The sequence below is a fragment of the Callithrix jacchus genome, chromosome 9 (genome assembly GCF_049354715.1).
Source record: "Callithrix jacchus isolate 240 chromosome 9, calJac240_pri, whole genome shotgun sequence".
NCBI lineage: Eukaryota > Metazoa > Chordata > Mammalia > Primates > Cebidae > Callithrix > Callithrix jacchus.
In genome coordinates, this window is record NC_133510.1 from 101,868,955 (window position 1) to 101,888,507 (window position 19,553).

At 39.4% G+C, this 19,553-nt stretch overlaps 1 protein-coding gene and 1 pseudogene across 20 annotated transcripts in view; one reads left to right on the forward strand and one right to left on the reverse strand.

Moving 5' to 3' along the window:
* Positions 1-19,553, reverse strand: part of ANKS1B (ankyrin repeat and sterile alpha motif domain containing 1B) — a 1,309,735-nt gene that overhangs the window by 43,333 nt on the left and 1,246,849 nt on the right. For 14 of the 20 annotated variants that reach the window (XM_002752897.7, XM_009004424.5, XM_035258475.3 and 11 more), the window contains 2 exons: positions 5,153-5,164; positions 4,184-4,270 (listed from right to left, as the gene is read on the reverse strand). In XM_002752897.7, the coding sequence (XP_002752943.1) occupies positions 4,184-4,270; positions 5,153-5,164 (99 nt within the window). Of the gene's footprint in view, positions 1-4,183; positions 4,271-5,047; positions 5,165-7,928; positions 8,043-19,553 lie in introns of those variants that run through there. The other 6 variants (XM_078337096.1, XM_078337100.1, XM_078337099.1 and 3 more) reach the window with 2 other exon arrangements.
* LOC103795375 (putative ribosome biogenesis protein RLP24 pseudogene) lies at positions 16,331-16,938 on the forward strand (annotated as a pseudogene).

A 19,553-nucleotide genomic window follows, 5' to 3' on the forward strand; every position in this document is an offset into this window, starting at 1 on the left:
TGTCTGTAATTCCAGTGCTTTGGGAGGCTGAGGCAGAAGTATTGCTTGAGGCCAGGAGTTTAAGACCAGCCTAGGCAATACAGCAAGATCCCATCTCCACAAAAAAATTAAAATAATTAGCCAGGCGTTGTGGTGCACGCCTCTCAGCTGCTCTGCAAGCTGAGGTCGGGAGATCACTTGAGCCCAGGAGTTTGAGGTTACAGTGAGCCGTGATGGCACCACTGCAGTCCAACCTGGGCAACAGAGGGAGACCCTGTCTCTTAAAAACAACAACAAACCCAAAACAACAGGCACTTGTTAGGCAAATGTTCCAAAGTATTTTGTGTCCCCAAATAGTATAGGGCTTATTTAAAACTGGCATTCCAAAAAAATTTTTAAAAACTCAAAAAACAAAACAACAATAAAAGCAAAAAACAAACCCTGCACTGCATCCTTGTAATTTAGCCAGACGGGAAGACTGAGGAGGGAGTCAGCACAGGAAGGCAAAATGCAGCCTGCTCCTCAGCTGAGCACTGAACGTAGAAACGGTGTCTCCTCTCAGAAGACCCCCACCCCCGACCTGAAAAAGGGTCTGTTACTAAACAGCTGCCGTCCTCCAGGCTGAATTCCCTGCTAGATCAACCTCGGGGCTATTGATCAACAGAAGGCTGAGGTGATTTATCTAAAACACTTTAGTGCTAAATCTATTGCGAGTTCCACTTTTAATTCAAGATCACATTCCGCTTCCTCCTTCTTAAATCAGGGTTAGTGATTCAATTCATTTCCTAAGTTACTAGGCAATATATTTATGAGTTTATAACTAGGCCTCTAACCCTTTCCCATGAATCCAGCCAAAGCCATTTATTTATTAGAATCAAAGGAAAGAAATGCTTCACGGAGGGTTCATCTTTCACAAAGTCTAATGGGGGCTAATAGGAGGAGAAGAGTAATTAACACACAATTAATTATCCATAGCACTTTAAACTAATTTGTGGAAGGCAGCTGCAGAGTAACAGAAAAGAGCATTATATTAGGGAGAAGAAAGTCAGGTTTTAGTCATTCTTCATGCCCAACAGGCTGTGTGACTGCAAGGCAGCCCTGAGCCACAGGACTGAGTCCTGCAGGTCTCCAGCTACTCAGGGAAGATTAAACAACCTCCTGTTTCTGACCAGGGCAGGAGTAAAAGATGCAAGGTTTGGAGAGCACTGTTGAAGAATAAAGCACAACGAAAAGGTAAAATATGATCAGTAAGCTGGGCATGGTGTCTCACGCCTGTAATGCCAGCACTTTGGGAGGCCGAGGAGGGTGGATCACCTGAGGTCAAGAGTTTGAGACCAGCCTGGCCAATATGGCAATATCCTGTCTCTACTAAAAATACAAAAATTAGCCAGGCGTGGTGGCACACACCTGTAATCCCAGCTACTCAGGAGGCTGAGACACAAGAATTGCTTAAATGTGGGAGATAGAGGTTGCAGTGAGCTGAGATCACACCACTTTACTCCAGCCTGGGTGACAGAGCGAGGCTCTGTCTCAAAAAAAAAAAAAAAAAGAATAGTCAGGTGTTATCTTTTGGTTGTGCCTTATTCCTGGCTTAGTGGCCTCTAGTACCTGAAATGGTGAGATCTTTAAATATGCTTGTATACTACAAGTCCTCTGCTTCAAATCAAAGCAGCTCACTGACACAACAGTGCCCAGTGGGGGAAATACCTGGTGAAAACAGAAAGCAAGACTCTGGGGTTTAATTAATCTTCTCCTTTTCTGCTGTGCTCTTTGCTCTAGAACAAAGTGGCATATGCAGTTGTCCTCATAAACGCTGCTAGAATCTAGGTATCTGGGCATGGTTCATTTCACACTACAACTTGAGGATGATCCTTCAACTGTGGATTCTCTGACCCTTCAAAAGCTGGTCCTCCTGCCCTGGCTGGTGGTAGTGTTTCTCAGCCTTATCCGGTCAAACTCCACCAACATGGCCTTCCACTATTTCTTTCTTCTATCCTTTTAAACACAATCTCTTTACTTTGACTCCCCAAATGGCAACTGCTAGACTTTTGCCCTGAGTCACCCTCTCTCCCCATACACACTGTCATATTGGGGAGATCCGCTACCTTGCAGGTCACTGGGATGTGGACCCTGTATAGTCAGTTGAAATTAACATCTTCCAATTCCTGAGAAAGCCAGACATATGTTGTCATACATTCACAGATTGGCTCCACTTGCCACCAACATGGGCATTTTGCCTTTGCTCTAGAATCTGAAAATATGTTGAGGACCACACTGCAAGGACTTGAAAAAATATGCTGACCTTCTTTACTTAGCATCTTTATTTACATAGAATTATCTTTTGCATATCTTTCCGTGCTTTTGCTTCCAAGAGTAGTCATCAGTGAGCAGAGGTTTATGGATAACTCATCTAATTATTGGCAATTGAAGCAAATGTATCTCCTCAAGGCAAAGAGCATCACTGCTGTGTCCCTTGATGTGTCAATAAGCAACATACAATGGAACTGGCAGAGCTCTCTTTCATTCTTCTGACTGTGGAGAGCAGGTTAGAGGGGATGCTATGAATACAGCTGCATCCAGCCATACCCCCAGCATCATGAAATGACCGCCTAAGGACTGCAAGAACTTCTCAGGGCAAATGCCACTTGTTTAGAAACTGTCAGAATCCAAGTCTGCTATAGTTGTTCATCTCAGAGAGTATCAAATTCATCCACTGAAAAGACACTGCTACTCACATTTTTCAAGCATAAATATGATAGAGGCAGTTGCTCCAAGTTAGAAAAAAAAATCCAGGTGCCAAAGTCTTTCTTAAGATTTAGATATAACAATAGCAATGATATCTTTGTCATTCCATAAAATGTTCCATAAAGTGTTAGAACTTTTAAAACCAACTATTAAGGAGAAAGTAATTTTATATACCAGGAACTAAAGATGCTTCCAAGAAATAAAAAAGCAAATCGATTGGTATTGTTCTTGAGTCTCTACAATTATTATCTAACAACAACCATCAACAATATTTTGCACAGTTGAAATCACCATTATGCTGATATTATCGGTCAGCAAAATGATGTTGGGTTGTACACTTTTTGCCTGGGTTTCGGAACTTTTTCTATAATTGGGAGGTTGTTTTCTCAAGTAGATTTGGGGAACTTGGGTTTATCTAACTTGGGTGAAACAACCACCTCTTTCATTACAGAAAACCAATTCAGATGCTGAGTTTAATACAGACACCAAAGAGTCACTGATTCAGATGGGGGGTAATACAGACACCAGAGTCACCGCCTGTGACTCTTCCAATTCAGATGCTGGGGTTTAATACAGACACCAAAGAGCCACCAACTATGAGATTTCCCCTGGTACCTAAATCTAGTTGCCTTGGCCCTAAGTTATTGTTTCTTAAGTTTACCTGTTTTTTGATTTTCTGTTCCCTTTCTCCAAAATGGAGTGGGTCTAGGTGGGAGGTCTGGGTGAGAGGTTCAGAGAAAAACCAGCTTTCTAGTTCATCAGCAAGGGACACTGTTGTCTTTGTCAAGAAAGGAATGCTTTTTCTGTAAAATGCAATCCTCCTGACCACACTTGACATCACAGCCCACAAACTAGTCCCACTGTGAGGAAGAAAACACAGCGGAGCCACAGCACGGCCTGGGATGCTTTTCTGATCGTGTCTCTTAAGAAAACAATACAGCTGAAACTCTCTCCCATCTCAGAGGCTGGGAATTAAATGTAGTTACAAAATTTAAAAATCAGAAAATTATCAACGGAAAAGACATATATATATCTCTAGATAAAAAGAAAGACAAATGTTCTAGCCCTTTCTCTAGTAACATCTCCTCTGACGGAGGAGTGATGACATTGTTGACTTTTCAACCTACAAGTGATTTCTGTTTTCTGTTTCAATGTTCTCCAAATCCAAAGGGACATGCTAGACAATAAGTGGCCACAGTCCACTAGAGAAATCATCACAAAAAAGTGAAAGCACAATATTTACAGTAACCCCAGGTCAAGCCCTCCCTCCAAATGTATATATGAATGTGTGTGTGTGTGTGTACACGAGTGTGTATCTATAGGTATAGTAGAAAGCATGAAGGCTGGGGGAAAGGGATGATTAAAGCAGGGAATGCTGTGTATTACAGGAAGCAAAGGATTTTAGATCATATACTCAGGAGCATCTGGGGTCTAAACCAGAGAGAGGTGAGGTACCTACCTTATTTGTTGCATCAATAAATTTGACTCCTTTATATGAGACAGAGAGAATAATAGTAGGGACCTTCTTCATTTGCTCCGTAGACTTCTGAAATTAAAATTAGAAAGCTGTTAGAGCAGTTTGTGTTGCGTGGCAACTGAAGCACATAATTTTTTCTCCTGAAAGATAAATATGAGCTCAAATTAAAAACAAAACACACACACACATCAGATACATGCCACACACACTTTAATTTTAATGTCTGCCTCTCCTCTCTTGGACTTAGTTATACTTTGGGCTTATAAAGTTATCCGTCTTGCCCTTGAGGATCTAAAAAGAGCTTGTTCCGCTACTTTGTGTGGATGCAGTACTTCTTCTCCCTGACACTAAAGGGAAAATGAAGCCGTTTCAAGTGACCATTCTTTCACAAAAGTTAAATCATGTCAGTTTTAACTCCGAGGGTGGATTCAACATTAACAAAATATACGCACCCCCCTTTTCCTAGTCACCTTCATTCTTTAAGGCACAGAGAATGCTTGGAGTAGATACTTAAAATAGGGATGTAAAATACATTACTATGTATTGTTCTTGAACTGGACCAAATCCATAAATGCTGATATTATATTTACAGCAGAATCACTTGTGACCACACAGGATGTAATGATGCTCTAGAACAATGAAGCCCTCCAGGAGCAGTCTGGATTTTGAGCCACAGCAAAAATCCTGGACAGCCCAGGTAATCTACTTTATCATTTAGAGCTGCTACATTCCCTTAGGCCAAGTTCTTATGATAGATGTTCACACTGGCTGAATGCACTTAGAGTCTGCAGCTTGTACAGTTTTATGCATCTGCAGAAAGTTTCTCTATAATTTAGTATGTGCCTTTTCTGTTTAGCTTTATCATTCATCACCAGTCACCAACAGTCTGTTTACTTCATTTCTCTCTATGTATACTACTAATAACCACACTAAACAGCAAGAAGAACCTACCTGACAGTTAGCCTGGTGGATTTTCCAGTTAAGACAGGTGGGAACATAATGGGAGAGAAAATACATAAAAGGTGAGAGAGAGGAAACGATTTCAATAATTAACCAATGATATAAATTCATTAAAAAATAAAAGATGCCACAAAAGAATTGGCTTCACAGTTACTCAACGATGCAGTGCCACTGTTATTTTAGAACTGCTGCAGGCTTTCACAGGCCCCTTTCTTGCTCTGTTTCTCATCACTCTGTTCACTGTACTGCATAGCCTTAGGACTGACACAAGAACCTTCCGCTTTGAACTTTCAACAACTAGCCATCTTATGTATGTTAAGGGAATCAGGAAAAAATAGAAACTTTCTTGATTTCTTCATTTATAGTTTAAATTCTGGAATGCGACTAGAATTCAAGAAGGCTTTTAATTGGATAGTGTGAGTGAAACTCATTGAACTCAATGATGAGGCTGTTTGAGCGGTGAGAGGGGTTTCCTGATTGTGTTGACACAACATCTTTTTGAGACTTACACCTGTTTCAAAGACAATGGATTACTAAGAGTATTGTTATTTAATATTTGATGTTTTATACAGTACATGAAAAAGCAGCTCTCTTGAAGTGCTTTTTTAACCAGTTTTAAAATTCCCCAGATGCATCAGTTTTCCTTTGTGATTGCAAAAAAGAGAGACTATGAAAATAAAATATAAGGTTAGTAACTCGTTTTAATGCTTCTTCCAGCCACTTTTAAAAAAATGTGCAAGACACATTAAAGGCAGGCTAGAAGAGATCACATGCAATGTGCTGATTTTAAAGCAAAGCAGTGTCTGAACTCTGTAAAGAGAGAGGGCTGGGGCAGCCCAGGCGATAGTTTGAATAACTCAATGTGTTTGTGAAAAATTTTCTGCAAAGCATCACAGTGGATTTCAGTAAATCACCTCACTTATCTTTTGCCATGAATCCATTCTCCTGGACACATCTATCTGTAATGCAAGGCAATATATAGCTAATATTAAGAAGAAAATCCATCTGTTATTTATTCAGCAATTGAGTTGTTACTTTAGGCAGCCCACTGTGCTTGTTACTGGAAAAGCTCAGAGTCTAGTTGAGGGATGTTACACAGACCTCAAACTGTGTGCAAACACCAGTCTGCTCAAAGTACTGTGTTAAGAAAGATTCTGAGAGCTGTGTCTGAGCTCAGTGGAAAGGTGGGCTGGGAATGATGTCTGCCATGGGGGAAGAAGAGGGGCCACACAAGGACCTGCCTGCTAGATCTGGTAGGAAGAACGGCTACAATTACCATGTTGACAAATGTGACAGGAGCAATATGAACAACATGCCTCCAGGATAGTGAAGAGAATCAGCCCTACTTTGCATGACAGAATGGGACCAGTCTTCATTCATTCATTCATTAAAAAGACACTGACTGCCTGCTAGGGGTGATTGAGCTGACTCTTAACAGATGAATAAGCATTTTCTAAGTGGCAAAGAGGCCAAAAGAGGCTGTTATAGCAGCAGAACTAATACATGCACAGAGGCTTAGAAATGAGAAGGTGGTGGGTTTGGTGGAGATGAGAATGGCAGAGTAGGATTGGAAGGTTGTGGCTTACTCTGCCAAGTTAGGGTCCATTGGAAGCTTTTCACTAGAGAGTAACACAATCAGACCTGTGGTGCAGAAAGATTGTTCTGGTGGTTGTTTATGAAGGAGGGACTGGAAGAGCTAGAGGCTGGATGTAGGGAGGCAGGAAGCTATTGTGCAAATCCGAAGGAGAGCGAGACTCTAAGCACCTGAGTTGAAGCAGAGGCATTGGAGAATAGGAGGAGGAGCCACAATGTCGATGAGGAAGAATTGAGAGGGTCCGTTGACTGATCTGCCATGAAAGATGGATGGGAGATTCATAGATGAATGGGAGGATCCCAAAGATGAAGAAACCAAGAAGATAAGAAACACTGGAGGGGAAAGTGTTTTTGCATAAGCATAATGGAAATGCTTTTGGACATGCTCAGTTTGATAAGCAGGTGGAGATGTCCAATTAGAAATAAGAATCAGATCTGTAAATCCATGTATATACATTGGTGGCCAAGGAGATGTGAGCAGACAAGGTGGTTTAAGGAGTGAACAAGAAGAAGGTGAAAGACACACCACAGGGGAAGATCCAATCCCAAGGGGTGGGGCAGAAACAAGAGCCAATGAAGGAACTGGAATTGAAGTTGGAATATGCCCACAACGCCCATATCACAGAAGACAAGGAGTGGTCTTAGAAGGTAGGAGCAGTGCCTGATGCAATGAGGACTAACAAGGCCTAAAACAGTGTGCCTACCACAGTGGCTGGCACACACAGGAGCTGCTGCTTTCATTGGCCTTACTGGATGGAATTCCTGGCTTTTGCGACAAGAAAAAATTGTTGCTGATTTAAGAGTGGCTTCAGGAGAATGGTGGCAGCAGCTGGAGAGGAGAACACAGTGAGCTGTGCAATGGATGCCAGTGAAAGGAAGCAGAGAGCTGAAACAATGGGCAGGTCAGGACACAAGTTCTTGAGGTGACATGAAGGCATCTGTGGTGGTTCCTGTCATGGTACAAAGACTCCACATCAGATGCTCAGCTAAGTTAAAACAAGAAAAGAAAAGACAAAGGATAGTCATTTTTTTTCCCATCCATGGGTCCCAAGAATCTCTGCTCTCCTAACTGAAGGCAGTGCTGTGGTGTCAGGGCTGCAGGCTGTGCACAGGCCTCTCTGAATGGCAGTGTTGGGGGTGGCCACGCTTTCCAATCTGGAGCCCAAACTGCACTGCTCTCTCCACTGAGTCGCTTGAGAAGAAGCTGATGGATCCTGACCAGCCACGGAGTTCAAAGGTGGTGGGAAGTCTTCCAGGTAGAGGCCCTCCTTGAAGGTATTTATACTCCCTACAAGAGATAAGAATCCATCCTCTTTTAAAGGGGTTTTCTCATGGTGTACTTTGACAGAGCTTCCAGAGAGGTTATTTCACACACAATTTTAGCTAAAGATGAAAATGCATAAAAAGAAGGCAAAGAGGCCAGGCACGGTGGCTCACGCCTATAATCCCAGCACTTTAAGAGGCTGAGGTGGGCAGATCACCTGACATCAGGAGTTCGAGACCAGCCTGGCCAACATGGTGAAACCCCGTCTCTATTAAAAATACAAAAATTAGCCGGGCATGGTGGTGAGTGCCTGTAATCCCAGCTATTCAGGAAGCAGAGGCAGGAGAATCACTTGAACCCAGGAGGCAGAGGTTGCAGTGAGCTAAGATTGCATCACTGCACTCCAGCCTGCATGACAGACTGGGACTCCATCTCAACAAAAAAAAAAAAAAAAAAAAAAAAAAAAGAAAGAAGGCAAAGGTATTGGGTCTTTGAGGAGTCTAATAAGCACCCACTTCATTTCCTGAAGGCTTGCTTTACAGTCATCAAAATGTGAGCACAGGACTTCAGTCCAATCACAGGCAAAGTCCTTCCTTCCCCATTTTCTCTTCGGTGTTGTGATCACCATTCTTTTCTCCTTCCCAGGGACAAAGGTGCCTACTCTGAACATCAAGTTACTGAGCACGTGCTCTCAGGCAACATTGGTTTCTATGACCTATCTGCATGCTCTGCTGGATGTCTGTATAATTAATACTCCCATATGTTTCTGTTAAAAATTCAAGCTTTATTAATTTGTATAAACAGAACTCTCTACTTCAGACCCATCTCCCCAGTGAAAGATGCTCAGGGCGAACCTTATGTTATTGTTCTTTTGTTTCTAGTTGCTTTTCCCTATGCCATGCTCTTTGTGGCATTTCTGAGGTTTCTCAACATTTTCAAATTTACTCCCCTTCAGAGCCAGCTTTACAGAAGAGACTAGTTTGTAATTAAGACTTCTGAGTACCTAAGCAGCTAATTACTCCTGGGCAAGACCCCAAATGATCTTAATTTTTACAGCATCTTACTCTCCTGCAAAAAGCATTATAGTGATAGTTCAATGTATTTTATTCACAATTTCCCAAATTAAGTTGATCATCCTTTTGTTATTCCAAGAGAAATGATATTTAGTTACATAGAGATGTTAACGTTTCAGAAACCTAAAATAAAATGCAACATTTGAATCCTAAATTCAAAGGGAGTCTTCTCTTTAAACACTTGAGTTTATATTGTCTATAACCATTAAACAGAAACAGGTATCAGAATTTTCTATCTGGACGTGGCCACCTGAAATATCATTCTTAGTAAGTCATTGAATGCTTTTCGAGCATTTTTAAAAAGAAGAGATTCTGAAATCACCAAGAGAAAGAAATAACCATCTTTTTTCTTCTCCTTTTTAATTTTAAATTATGAACTGCTTGGCATCAGGTCAGAAATCATCATTGGTGCCTTAAAGCATGTTCTGAAAATAAGTAGGTTTTCTATTTTGAATGCAGAAGCATTAGTATGAAGCTCTCCTTTTCAGAGTACATGATCTCTCATCTCAGAGCATGACTTTTCCGAGTGCGAATGAAAGCAGAGGAGTTTATGATGGGGAGCACTTCAGTTGTGAGCTGTAATGCTCATTGAATCTGGAGTGATGTTAATATTCGGAGTAAAAATCATTAGTGCCCCACCACCAGCAGAGACAGGGAAAACAGTGAGGCTAAACGTGGGGAGGATGCCATCAACTCTTCATTCTTACAATACCCCGATCGCTCCTAGTGTATCTGAAGCACAGGCTGGGGAAGGGATTTCTGGATGGTCTGTTGCCATCCAACTTACAGTGTATTTTTAACCTATACATGGCTATCCAGAGAACGCTTTCTAGTTAGATATTCAGTCCTGAGTCATAACTATTAATTTTGCCATATAATATCTTCCTCAGTTAGAGTCAAAGCTTAATTATTGTATTCCATTTCAGCAAGTAAATTAAAATAGGATCAAGCAATTATGTTTGGGAGCCCTAAGTGACTTTCAGATGATTAAAAAACACATACAAAATAAGCATTATTGTGGTGATTCTGTAGGCAGTGAAGCTAGCTAGGTTGTGGGATCTGTAAACTTTTCAGAGAGCTCTGGTACCCAGAGCTAGCATGGAAGCCTTGCAAAGCTTGCAGGAGGACCACAAATGTGATTAGAGGGTTATCAAGACATTCCTATGAGGTGGGCAGATCACCTGAGGTCAGGAGTTCGAGACAAGCCTGACTGACATGGTGAAACCCCCATCTCTAGAAAAAGGAAGAAAACAAACAAACCACCCACCAAAAAATCCTGAGAGTTTTCAGTCTCAAGGAGGCAAGGCTTAGGTCTTTATTCCTGCCACAGCAAACAGGCTTAAATTACAAGCATTAAGAAGAAAAGGCCTCTTACTGAGGGCAGCTGGGAAGTATTCCCCCTAGACATCTTTAAAAATAGTTTGGGTTCTCATCTGTCATTAATGAGGCTAAATGACCTTGCAAGGACTTTTTTGGTCATAGGAGCTCTGGCACAAAGGCTAGGGAAACAGAGAACCTAAGACCAGGTGACAAGAACAGACAGTCGGCAAGCAGCCACTGAAACCACACCTTCCGCATTCGACAAGGCTGTTGTACTACCTCTGTAACTCACATGCTCTGGGGCCCAATTCTGGCACAGCACAAAGTAGTCCCCTCCGTTTCTACATGCTGCTGATGCTGCATGTCTGGGACCACACTTTGAGAACTACTGCTCTAAAAATGCGGTCGATCAGTTTGATTGAAAGTTACTATCAGAACCATTCTCTGTTGCTATGCATGTACATTCGCTGTACTGCATCCTACATTAATTCAGAAAGAAGCTAGTTTATCAAAACTTGACAAGTGATTTCCAAAAATCCTTAGTTAGCATTTAGCTACAGCTCTTGGTCTTGAGAGCAACTAATGAGAATTATTTAATTCTTCATGATTTCTCAGGGACTGTGAATGGATAACACATTCTTCACATAAAATAAAAAGTTCAGGTCATAAAGACAGATTCAAGAGTTACATCTAGAATAGATGTTGGCTGGGTGCAGTGGCTCACACCCGTAATCCCAGCACTCTGGGAGGCTGAGACAGGCAGATCACTGAAGGTCAGGAGTTCGAGGTTAGCCTGGCCAACATGGTGAAACCCTGTCTCTACTAAAAGGGAAAAAAAAATTAGCCAGGTGTGGTGGCGGGCACCTGTAGTTTTAGCTACCCAGGAGGCTAGGGCAGGAGAATCGCTTGAACCTGGGAGGTGGTGATTGCAGTGAGCCAAGATTACACAACTGTACTCCAGTCTGGGCGACAGAGTAAGACTCAAAACAAACAAACAAACAAAAAAAAAACTCCCCCAAAACAACGATAGAGTTAGTAAGATCAGGGATCATGCTGAAGATGTGTAGTTTTTTTTTTAATAGAAGTTCCCCTTTTTTCCCTCAAATGAAGCACATGCTCTTGAGAGACGTGACAGGCAAACATGAACACACGCTTGTATACTGCCTCTGGGATTGTAATCTGGAATAAGTTTTCTGGAAGGCAATTTGGGAATAGTTACCCAAAGTTTCAGTGTGTATACCCTTTGACCCAGCCATTCTAACCTTGGTGGCTCATTCTAAGGAAATAAACCAATTTCAAAAGATACAGGTAAAGGGTGTTACCCATAGTACTGGCTATCATTTGAAAAAAAATTGGAAATGACTTGATGACCAACAAAGAGAATTGGTTAAATAAGTTTGGTTCAATTATGGATTGGAATGCTGTAATCAACTACCACAAACGATATTGGGGATGAAGATATATGGGAATAAATATATTTCATAATATATTATTGTGTTTAAAATACATGATAAAACAGTGGGTATGGGATATTTCCACTTCTTACTAGAAAAATAGTGCCTACAAATGCATAAATAATTGTTCTGGAGGATTACGTAAGAATAAGATGTTAACAGGGAGGGATTTATCACTTCTAGGTGGTAAAATCACAGTTGTTTTCATTTCTTGCTCTTGTATTTCTATTTTAGAAATGAATAGTAATGAACGTGTATTGCTTTTGTAATAAACTTTTAAAAATGTATGATTTTAGTTAAAAACACCAATTGCATATGTGTGAAAAAACACATTGATTGAACCTATCGCTTATAAGTGCAACTTCTGTGTTTTCCGGGGGTGTGTATAGTCATCTTGAGTTTATGAAGGGACCCACTGAGGAGTTCCTTCCACTGGGAGCAAGGAGCAGTAGTCAGTGAATGAGAGCACAGGACGGCATGTTTGGATTCCTGGGTAGTTCCATTCCTTCCTTGCTGCGTTGCTAGGTACTGAACCTCCCTGTGTCTTAGTTACCTCATCTGTAAACGGGTATGACAGCATCTACTTTTTAGAGTTGTTGCGAGAACTACACAGGATCATTCAGTGCCTAGCAGGTAGTGAACATCAATAGATTTTAGCTATTACTGTTTAAAAACAATTTTCTTTTGCTAGAGATGGGGGTCTTATTGTGTTGACCAAGCTAGTCTCAAACTCCTGGTCCCAAGAGATCCTCCTGCCTTGGTCTCCTAAAGTGCTGGGATTACAGGTGTGAGCCACCTTGCCTTGCCAGCTATTATTGTTATTCTAAGGATGGATGGTGTCACTTAGAAAGTCCCTCTCCATAGCAAAGCACTGGCAAAAGAGAGCAGAAGCAAAATTGAAATCTGTGTGCATAACTGAACACTTTCCAGGTTACTTTTTATGATGGGAGGGAAACGGTGGATGCAACAATGAACATTCGGTGGATCAATATATCTGGGCCAATGACAAGAGACTCAATCAATGAGGCTCTTGTTTAGAAAGAGTTTAAGACAAGTGGGAATTAAAGACAGAAGCAGCCTAGGAAATCTTTCAGTGATGGAAGTAGTGAGAGTGTTTTATGGGAGAAAAGTTAGCAACAAGAGCAATAAAAAATAGTAAAGAGAATTGGGGTTTGAAGACAATATGAAATAAGATGATTGGTGCTCTTTAGCCTTCTAGGGTAGACCCATAAGAAAGTATTCACAATGGGAAACACACATGTGAGCAAGGATCAACAATAAGGAATTACGTATGTGGCTTTTTCTTTTTGGGGATTGCTATTCAATAGACACACAACACACATTTATGGGCGTAGAAGCTGTATTCTCTGTGACTCATGCAGTATTTGGGAGAAAGTGAAAGAAAATATTTGATGCTTCCATAAAATTAGGCAACAGATACTTTTTTTTTTTTTTAAAGATGGGGTCTGGCTATGTTGCCCCAGCTAGGATGCAGTGGCGGTTCACAGGTGTGATCATAGCATAGTATAGTCTCAAATTCCTGGGTTCAAGCAATCCTCCTGACTCAGCTTCCCAAGTAGCTGGTACAACAGTATGTCACTGTGCCCAGTTCAACAGACTTTAAAAAAATAGTTTTTCAAAAGTTTTTTCCTAGCCTGGTTCCTAAGAAGTAATTCTTGAAGTTATATCTGAAAAGGACAATTTGTCACAGAAAGAATTTGTATGAGGACAGAGGAATGAAAAACTGTTTTAGTTTGAGTCTCTTCTAAGAGCAAAGAGACTTTTACATTTAGTATTTCTATCTAATTTTAAAATCCAACGTTTAAAAAGCTGTCTAACCCATTCCCACTATTGTTTCCCAAAACACATAAAAAAAAGAAAAGTCTTCATACTTCAACTAAGGCACAGATTATTATTTGGAGATTTGTGTGTTTGAAAATTCACACCTTAGAAGTGATTCTGGATTGAAAGTTTAAAAATCATACAAAATTGAGAGGAAGAGATTCAATGAGAACTATGGGGAAACTATCTAAATCCTTCGGGAAATAAAAGTTCCAAAACCTAAATATACCAGATTTGTTTATTTCTGACTTAAAAATAATCTTAAAATGTTTCCTTTCTTATACCAGGAAGGCAGATTTCTACCTTATCTAAGTTGAAAACAGACATTTTTTTCTTTTTTGGGAAGGATTATTTTAAAAAATATTAACTGACACCTAACTATATATTTATGGGGTATAATGTGATGTTTCACTATATGTATACATTGTGTAATGACAAATCAGGGTAGGATTTCATACCTAGAATCTCAGACATTTATCATTTTTTTGTTTTCAGAATATTCAAAATCCTCTTCTAGCTATTTTGAAGTAGACAGTACAGTATTGTTGGCTGCAGTCACCCTACTGTGCAATTGGGCACCAGAACTTATTTTCCCTTGAGCATCCTCTCCCTATTCCTCTCCTCCTCATCTACCCTTCCCTGGCTCTGGTAACCACTGTTCTATTCTCTACTTGTATGAGATCAACCTTTTAGATTCCACATATGAGTGAGATCATGCAGTATTTGTCTGTGTCTGGCCTATTTTACTTAACACAGTGTCTTCCAGGTTCATCTATGGTGTCACAAATAACAGAATTTCATTTTTTTCCCTGAACAATATTTTACTTGTATATATACCACATTTTCTTTACCCATTCATCTGTTGATGGACACTTAATTTTAAATAGAACTTAGCTTGGTTCTACATCTTGGCTATTGTGAATAGTGCTAGAGTAAACATGAAAGTGTAGATATCAACATATTGATTTCATTTCCTTTGGATATATACCCAATACCGGGATTGCTAGATCATATAGTAGTTCTATTTTTAATTTTTTGAGAAGCCTCCATACTGTTTCCATCATGGCTCTACTAATTTACATTCCCACCAACAATATACAAGGGTTCTCTTTTCTCCACATTCTCACCAACATTTGTTATCTTTTGTCTTTTTGATAACAGCCATTCTAAATGGAGTAACATGTGGTTTTGCTTTGCATTTCCATAATGATTTGCTCTGTGGGTTTGCTTTGCATTTCCCTAATGACTAATGATATTGGGCATATTTTCAAATACTTGTTGGCCATCTGAATGTCTTCTTTTGATAAATGTCTACTCTAGTCATTTGCCCATTTTTAAGCAGATTATTTGTCAACTCAAAACAGATTAAAGACTTAAATATAAGACCTGAAACTACTAGACGAAAACGTTGGAGAAACATCTTGTGACATTGGACTGGGAAATAATTTTTTGGATATGACTCCAAAAGCACAGGCAACAAAAGCAAAAATAGACACATGGGATTACATCAAACTAAAAGGCTTCTGCACAGCAAAGGAAACAAGAGCAGCAAAGGAGACATCTTACAGAATGGGAGAAAATATTTGCAAGCTATACATATGACAAGGATTAATATCCAGAATTTATAAATTCTGGATGCAATAGCAAAACAGCAAATAATCCAATTTTTATTTCTTTTTAAGAGAAATTTCCTTGAGAACACACACCTGTGAATAATATTAACCACAAACTATGGGATTAGAGAAAGTAAGACTGCAGAGAGTATTATATTGAATATAATGGCTTACCTCTTACAGTAGCAGATGTTTCCTAATTGTATATTTAATTAGGGAATTGATGCATTACTGCATATTAGTGAAAATTAAGCCCTGGGGCAAAATTCAGGGTTGGGGGATGGGGTATGTATAAGCCTAGGGAGGCAAAATTGAATTGCAGACCCTCATCTGGCCAGAGCAAATCCTTCACCAAAAATTGTATGTCTTGGAATCTTTGAAGTGGAAGTTATTCATATCAAAATAACAACAACAAACAAACCTACTGAAAAGTCAAAGCAATATACTTATGGTTTTGTAAAATCCAGTTCCGTGGACACATTATTTAAAAGAGGTAACTCTCAACTGATTTAATAGTGAACTTCTCCAAAAAATATAAAGTTGCAAAATTACATATATCATCTTATCTACATTTCCTTTCTTCATTTTTCCCTCTTTGGCAATGGCCTTTAAAAACTGGAAATAAAATTATAGGATTCTTAGGGTTGTTTAAATATATGAATGAATGGATGGATGATTTAATTACCTACTTATTCGTTCATTCATTTTTTTAAAGAGATAGGGTATCACTACATTGCCCTCGCTGTCCTCAAGCTGCTGGGCTAAAGTGATCTTCCTGTCTCAGTCTCCACAGTAGCTTAGGACTACAGGTGCATGCTACAGTGTCTGGCTTAAGGTTTTAAATACTCCCTTATATATTGTGTGCTTAGAAAAGCAGGAAAATGGGTAGGACACTAATTTTATAGTTGGGGAAAGACAAATGAAATAATCCAAGGCAAATATGTGAATATATGAATTCACTCATTTTTCAAACATCTGGAGGAAGAGGCCAACATGTTTTAGAACCCAGGAGGCGGAGGGTGTAGTGAGCCGAGGTTACACCATTGCACTCGACAAGAGCAAAACTCTGTCTCAAAAAAAAAAACCTTCCTCTCAAGCTTGGTGTTTGGTTGGTGGGGACTCATGGGGTTCAACATGCATATTGAGAAGTGCTGTTTCTGTTCAGGGCCGATCCACCCTAGCCACAGCATCATGTTCGTCTGCAACAACTGCAAGGTGTTCAGATTTTGTAAATCTAAATGTCATAAAAACCTTAAAAAGAAGTGCAATCCTTGCAAAGTTAGGTGGGTCAAAGCATTCCGGAAAGCAGCTGGTAAAGAGCTTACAGTGGATAATTCAATTGAATTTGAAAAATGTAGAAATGAACCTATCAAATATCAGCGAGAGCTATGGAATAAAACTACTGATGCCATGAAGAGAGTTTAAGAGATCAAAACAGAAACACCAAGCTAAATTTATAATGAACATATTGAAGAAAAATAAGAGCGATAGAAAGTTCAGGATATCAGCGAAGTCACAAAAAACATCCATCTTATCCGAAGCCCTCTTGCAGGCAAAGGGAAGCAGCTGGAAGAGAAAATTGTTACAAAAAGATGTGAACATGGAAGATGCTTCTTAAAAATATCTGTAACTGTTTCTTTTATATACATTTGAAAATGCCCTTTGGAGACATGGAAGTGCTAAATTATTAGTTTATTTTTTACATAAGTTCACTTAAATGAAAAGTGGTTATACTTTCCTACATTGCCATCTACAAAACATCAGATATTATGGATGTTAGATTGCATCTCAGTGTTACCTCTTCAATGATAGATGTACTTATGTAAATCATGGAAATTCTACTTATGGCCTGGTGCAGTGGCTCAATCTTGTAATCCCAGCACTTTCGGAAGCCAAGCAGAATGGATCATTTGAGGACAGGAGTTAGAGAGCAGCATGGCCAACATGGTGAAACCCTGTCTCTACTAAAAATACAAAAATTAGCTGGGTGTGGTGGTACATGCCTGTAATCCGAGCTACACTGGAGGCTGAGGAGAATCGCTTGAACCCAGGATGCGGAGGTTGCAGTGAGCCAAGCTTGTGCCACTGCACTCCAGCCTGGGTGACAGAGCAAGACTCTGTCTCAAACAAACAAACAAAAGATGAAAAGAAAAAAATTATTCTTATAGTTATAGAACTGAATCATGGACATAAAGTGGTTATGCCACTTGGATAATGGCACTAGGCAGCATTTGTATAATAAAATGGCAAAAATTCATGGCTAGTGATGTGTAAAATAAAATATTATTCCCTTTATTAATGTTATAGAAGGGGGATGCAACAAGGAACTAACAATTTTTATTTTTATTTTGGTATTTCCTGTTTGCTTTATTTGTATCTTGGAAGAGCATAATGACATTTTCTGGTGAAGCCTAATTATGCTTAATTACGCTGGGCTGTTTTGACCTGGTTTAGCCCTCCTGATAAGTAGTTGTGGATGTTGGGGATGAGAACGGAACACTCTTTGCCTGGAATGACATTAACTCTAGAATTTCCACTTTGGACAATACTCAGTTCTAACTTGTGATTCCTGGTAGAACAAACTTTATTTTTCTAGCCAAGCTATGATTTAGAAACAGAGGAATCCCAGTGCCTTTTTAAAGTTATTATGTGGTTTTCTTTTAAAAAGCTCCTGTTTTTGGAAAGTAGAATTTATGGGCATAACATCTGTTCATTATCTGCACATAAAATAAAGCCATTAAAAAAAAAAAAATCCCAGGACAATGAATGTCCCACTGGCACACTGGAGAAGCAGTCCAGTCTCTGGATTCAGTGTGGGTAGTGAAGTGGACTGCCTGGGTTCAAATCCTGGCTCTGTCACTTGCTGTCTGCGTGATCTTGGGCAAGTGACTTAACATATTCTCTTGGTCTTTGTTTTCCCATATGTAAAGTGGGAGCAACGGCAATACCTACTTCATGAACTGAATGAACTAATGCACATTATTCACTTGTGCAGGTCAGGGTGTACAGCTCTCAACTGCTACCTGTTATTAGCCCTAAGAACCTGCTTTTAGGAGGGCATGTCTATATGTCATTTTTAAGATCATCTATTATGATCCCTTGGGCAGATGGCAACTTGAAAATGCTTCTATGGTGATAATTCTACCACTTTGGGGTAATTAAATATTCACATGTTGATTTCCTTCACTGTATTGTGAACACAGTGAATTTCAGTCATTTTTGTTAACAAAGTACATTTAAGAAAGCATTTCTCAGAATCAGGAACCACACTGATTTACTTATTACTAGGAGAGACATTTTAATTTTGGCTAAAATGCACACTTTGAACAGAAAACATCTTTTTTTCAATTAAAAAATATTAAACAGGTAACTCTTAATCTATAATACTTTGGCCTAATAATATTACCACGAATCAATTTTTTATATCATCTATGTCCTAAAGTATTTTTCACAGGGAGTTTTGATTGTACTGGGACTTTTGGCTGAAACACCAGCATGCTGAGAATAGAGAAAACAGCAACTCAGGGTTCAAACTGAAAATTAGCTGCAAGTTGAGATCTACATCATTTATAGTTGGTGAAACTTCTAATTCACAATAGAATAGTTCCAGATAGCAGATCAACCCTATGCTTCTGGTTTTGAAAGACTCTGGTGAATGTAGTGAATACAACCTTAGCTACTTTATCAAGAACTGAGACTTATTTAATCAAGATGGGAAATAAGAGTTTATGATAGTCCAAGAACTAATAAAGTTTCTATTTTCATGTAAACTACTTAAGCACCAAGGGCAGCAAACCAGAAAAATGCACCCCAAAACAGAAGAATGGCTTCTAATTATATGGTTTTTTCTAAGTTTCATTTTAAGCAACAGACAAGTATTTAACTAAATTATTATCTATTTAGACTACTAAAATGGCTTTTCTATTGCTATCAGGATGTAATTTCAGATTCACTCAATTTCATGAAATTGACTGAGATTCAAATTATAGATCTGGTATATTTTAAATGATGCTGCATGCACCAGGCAATATTGATGTGATTATGACACTGGAGCAGCTGGACTCAGGTAATTTAGTTAACAGTATTAAATCAGAGATGTGAAATTAATTTATTAACCATGTTCATGAATATTTCTAAAATTATTATGAGGCCTGATAAATGAAACTTTCCCTTTTTCTTATTGTTCACTGGTGACACAAATCAGGCCAGAGAAATACTTAGAATACAATATTT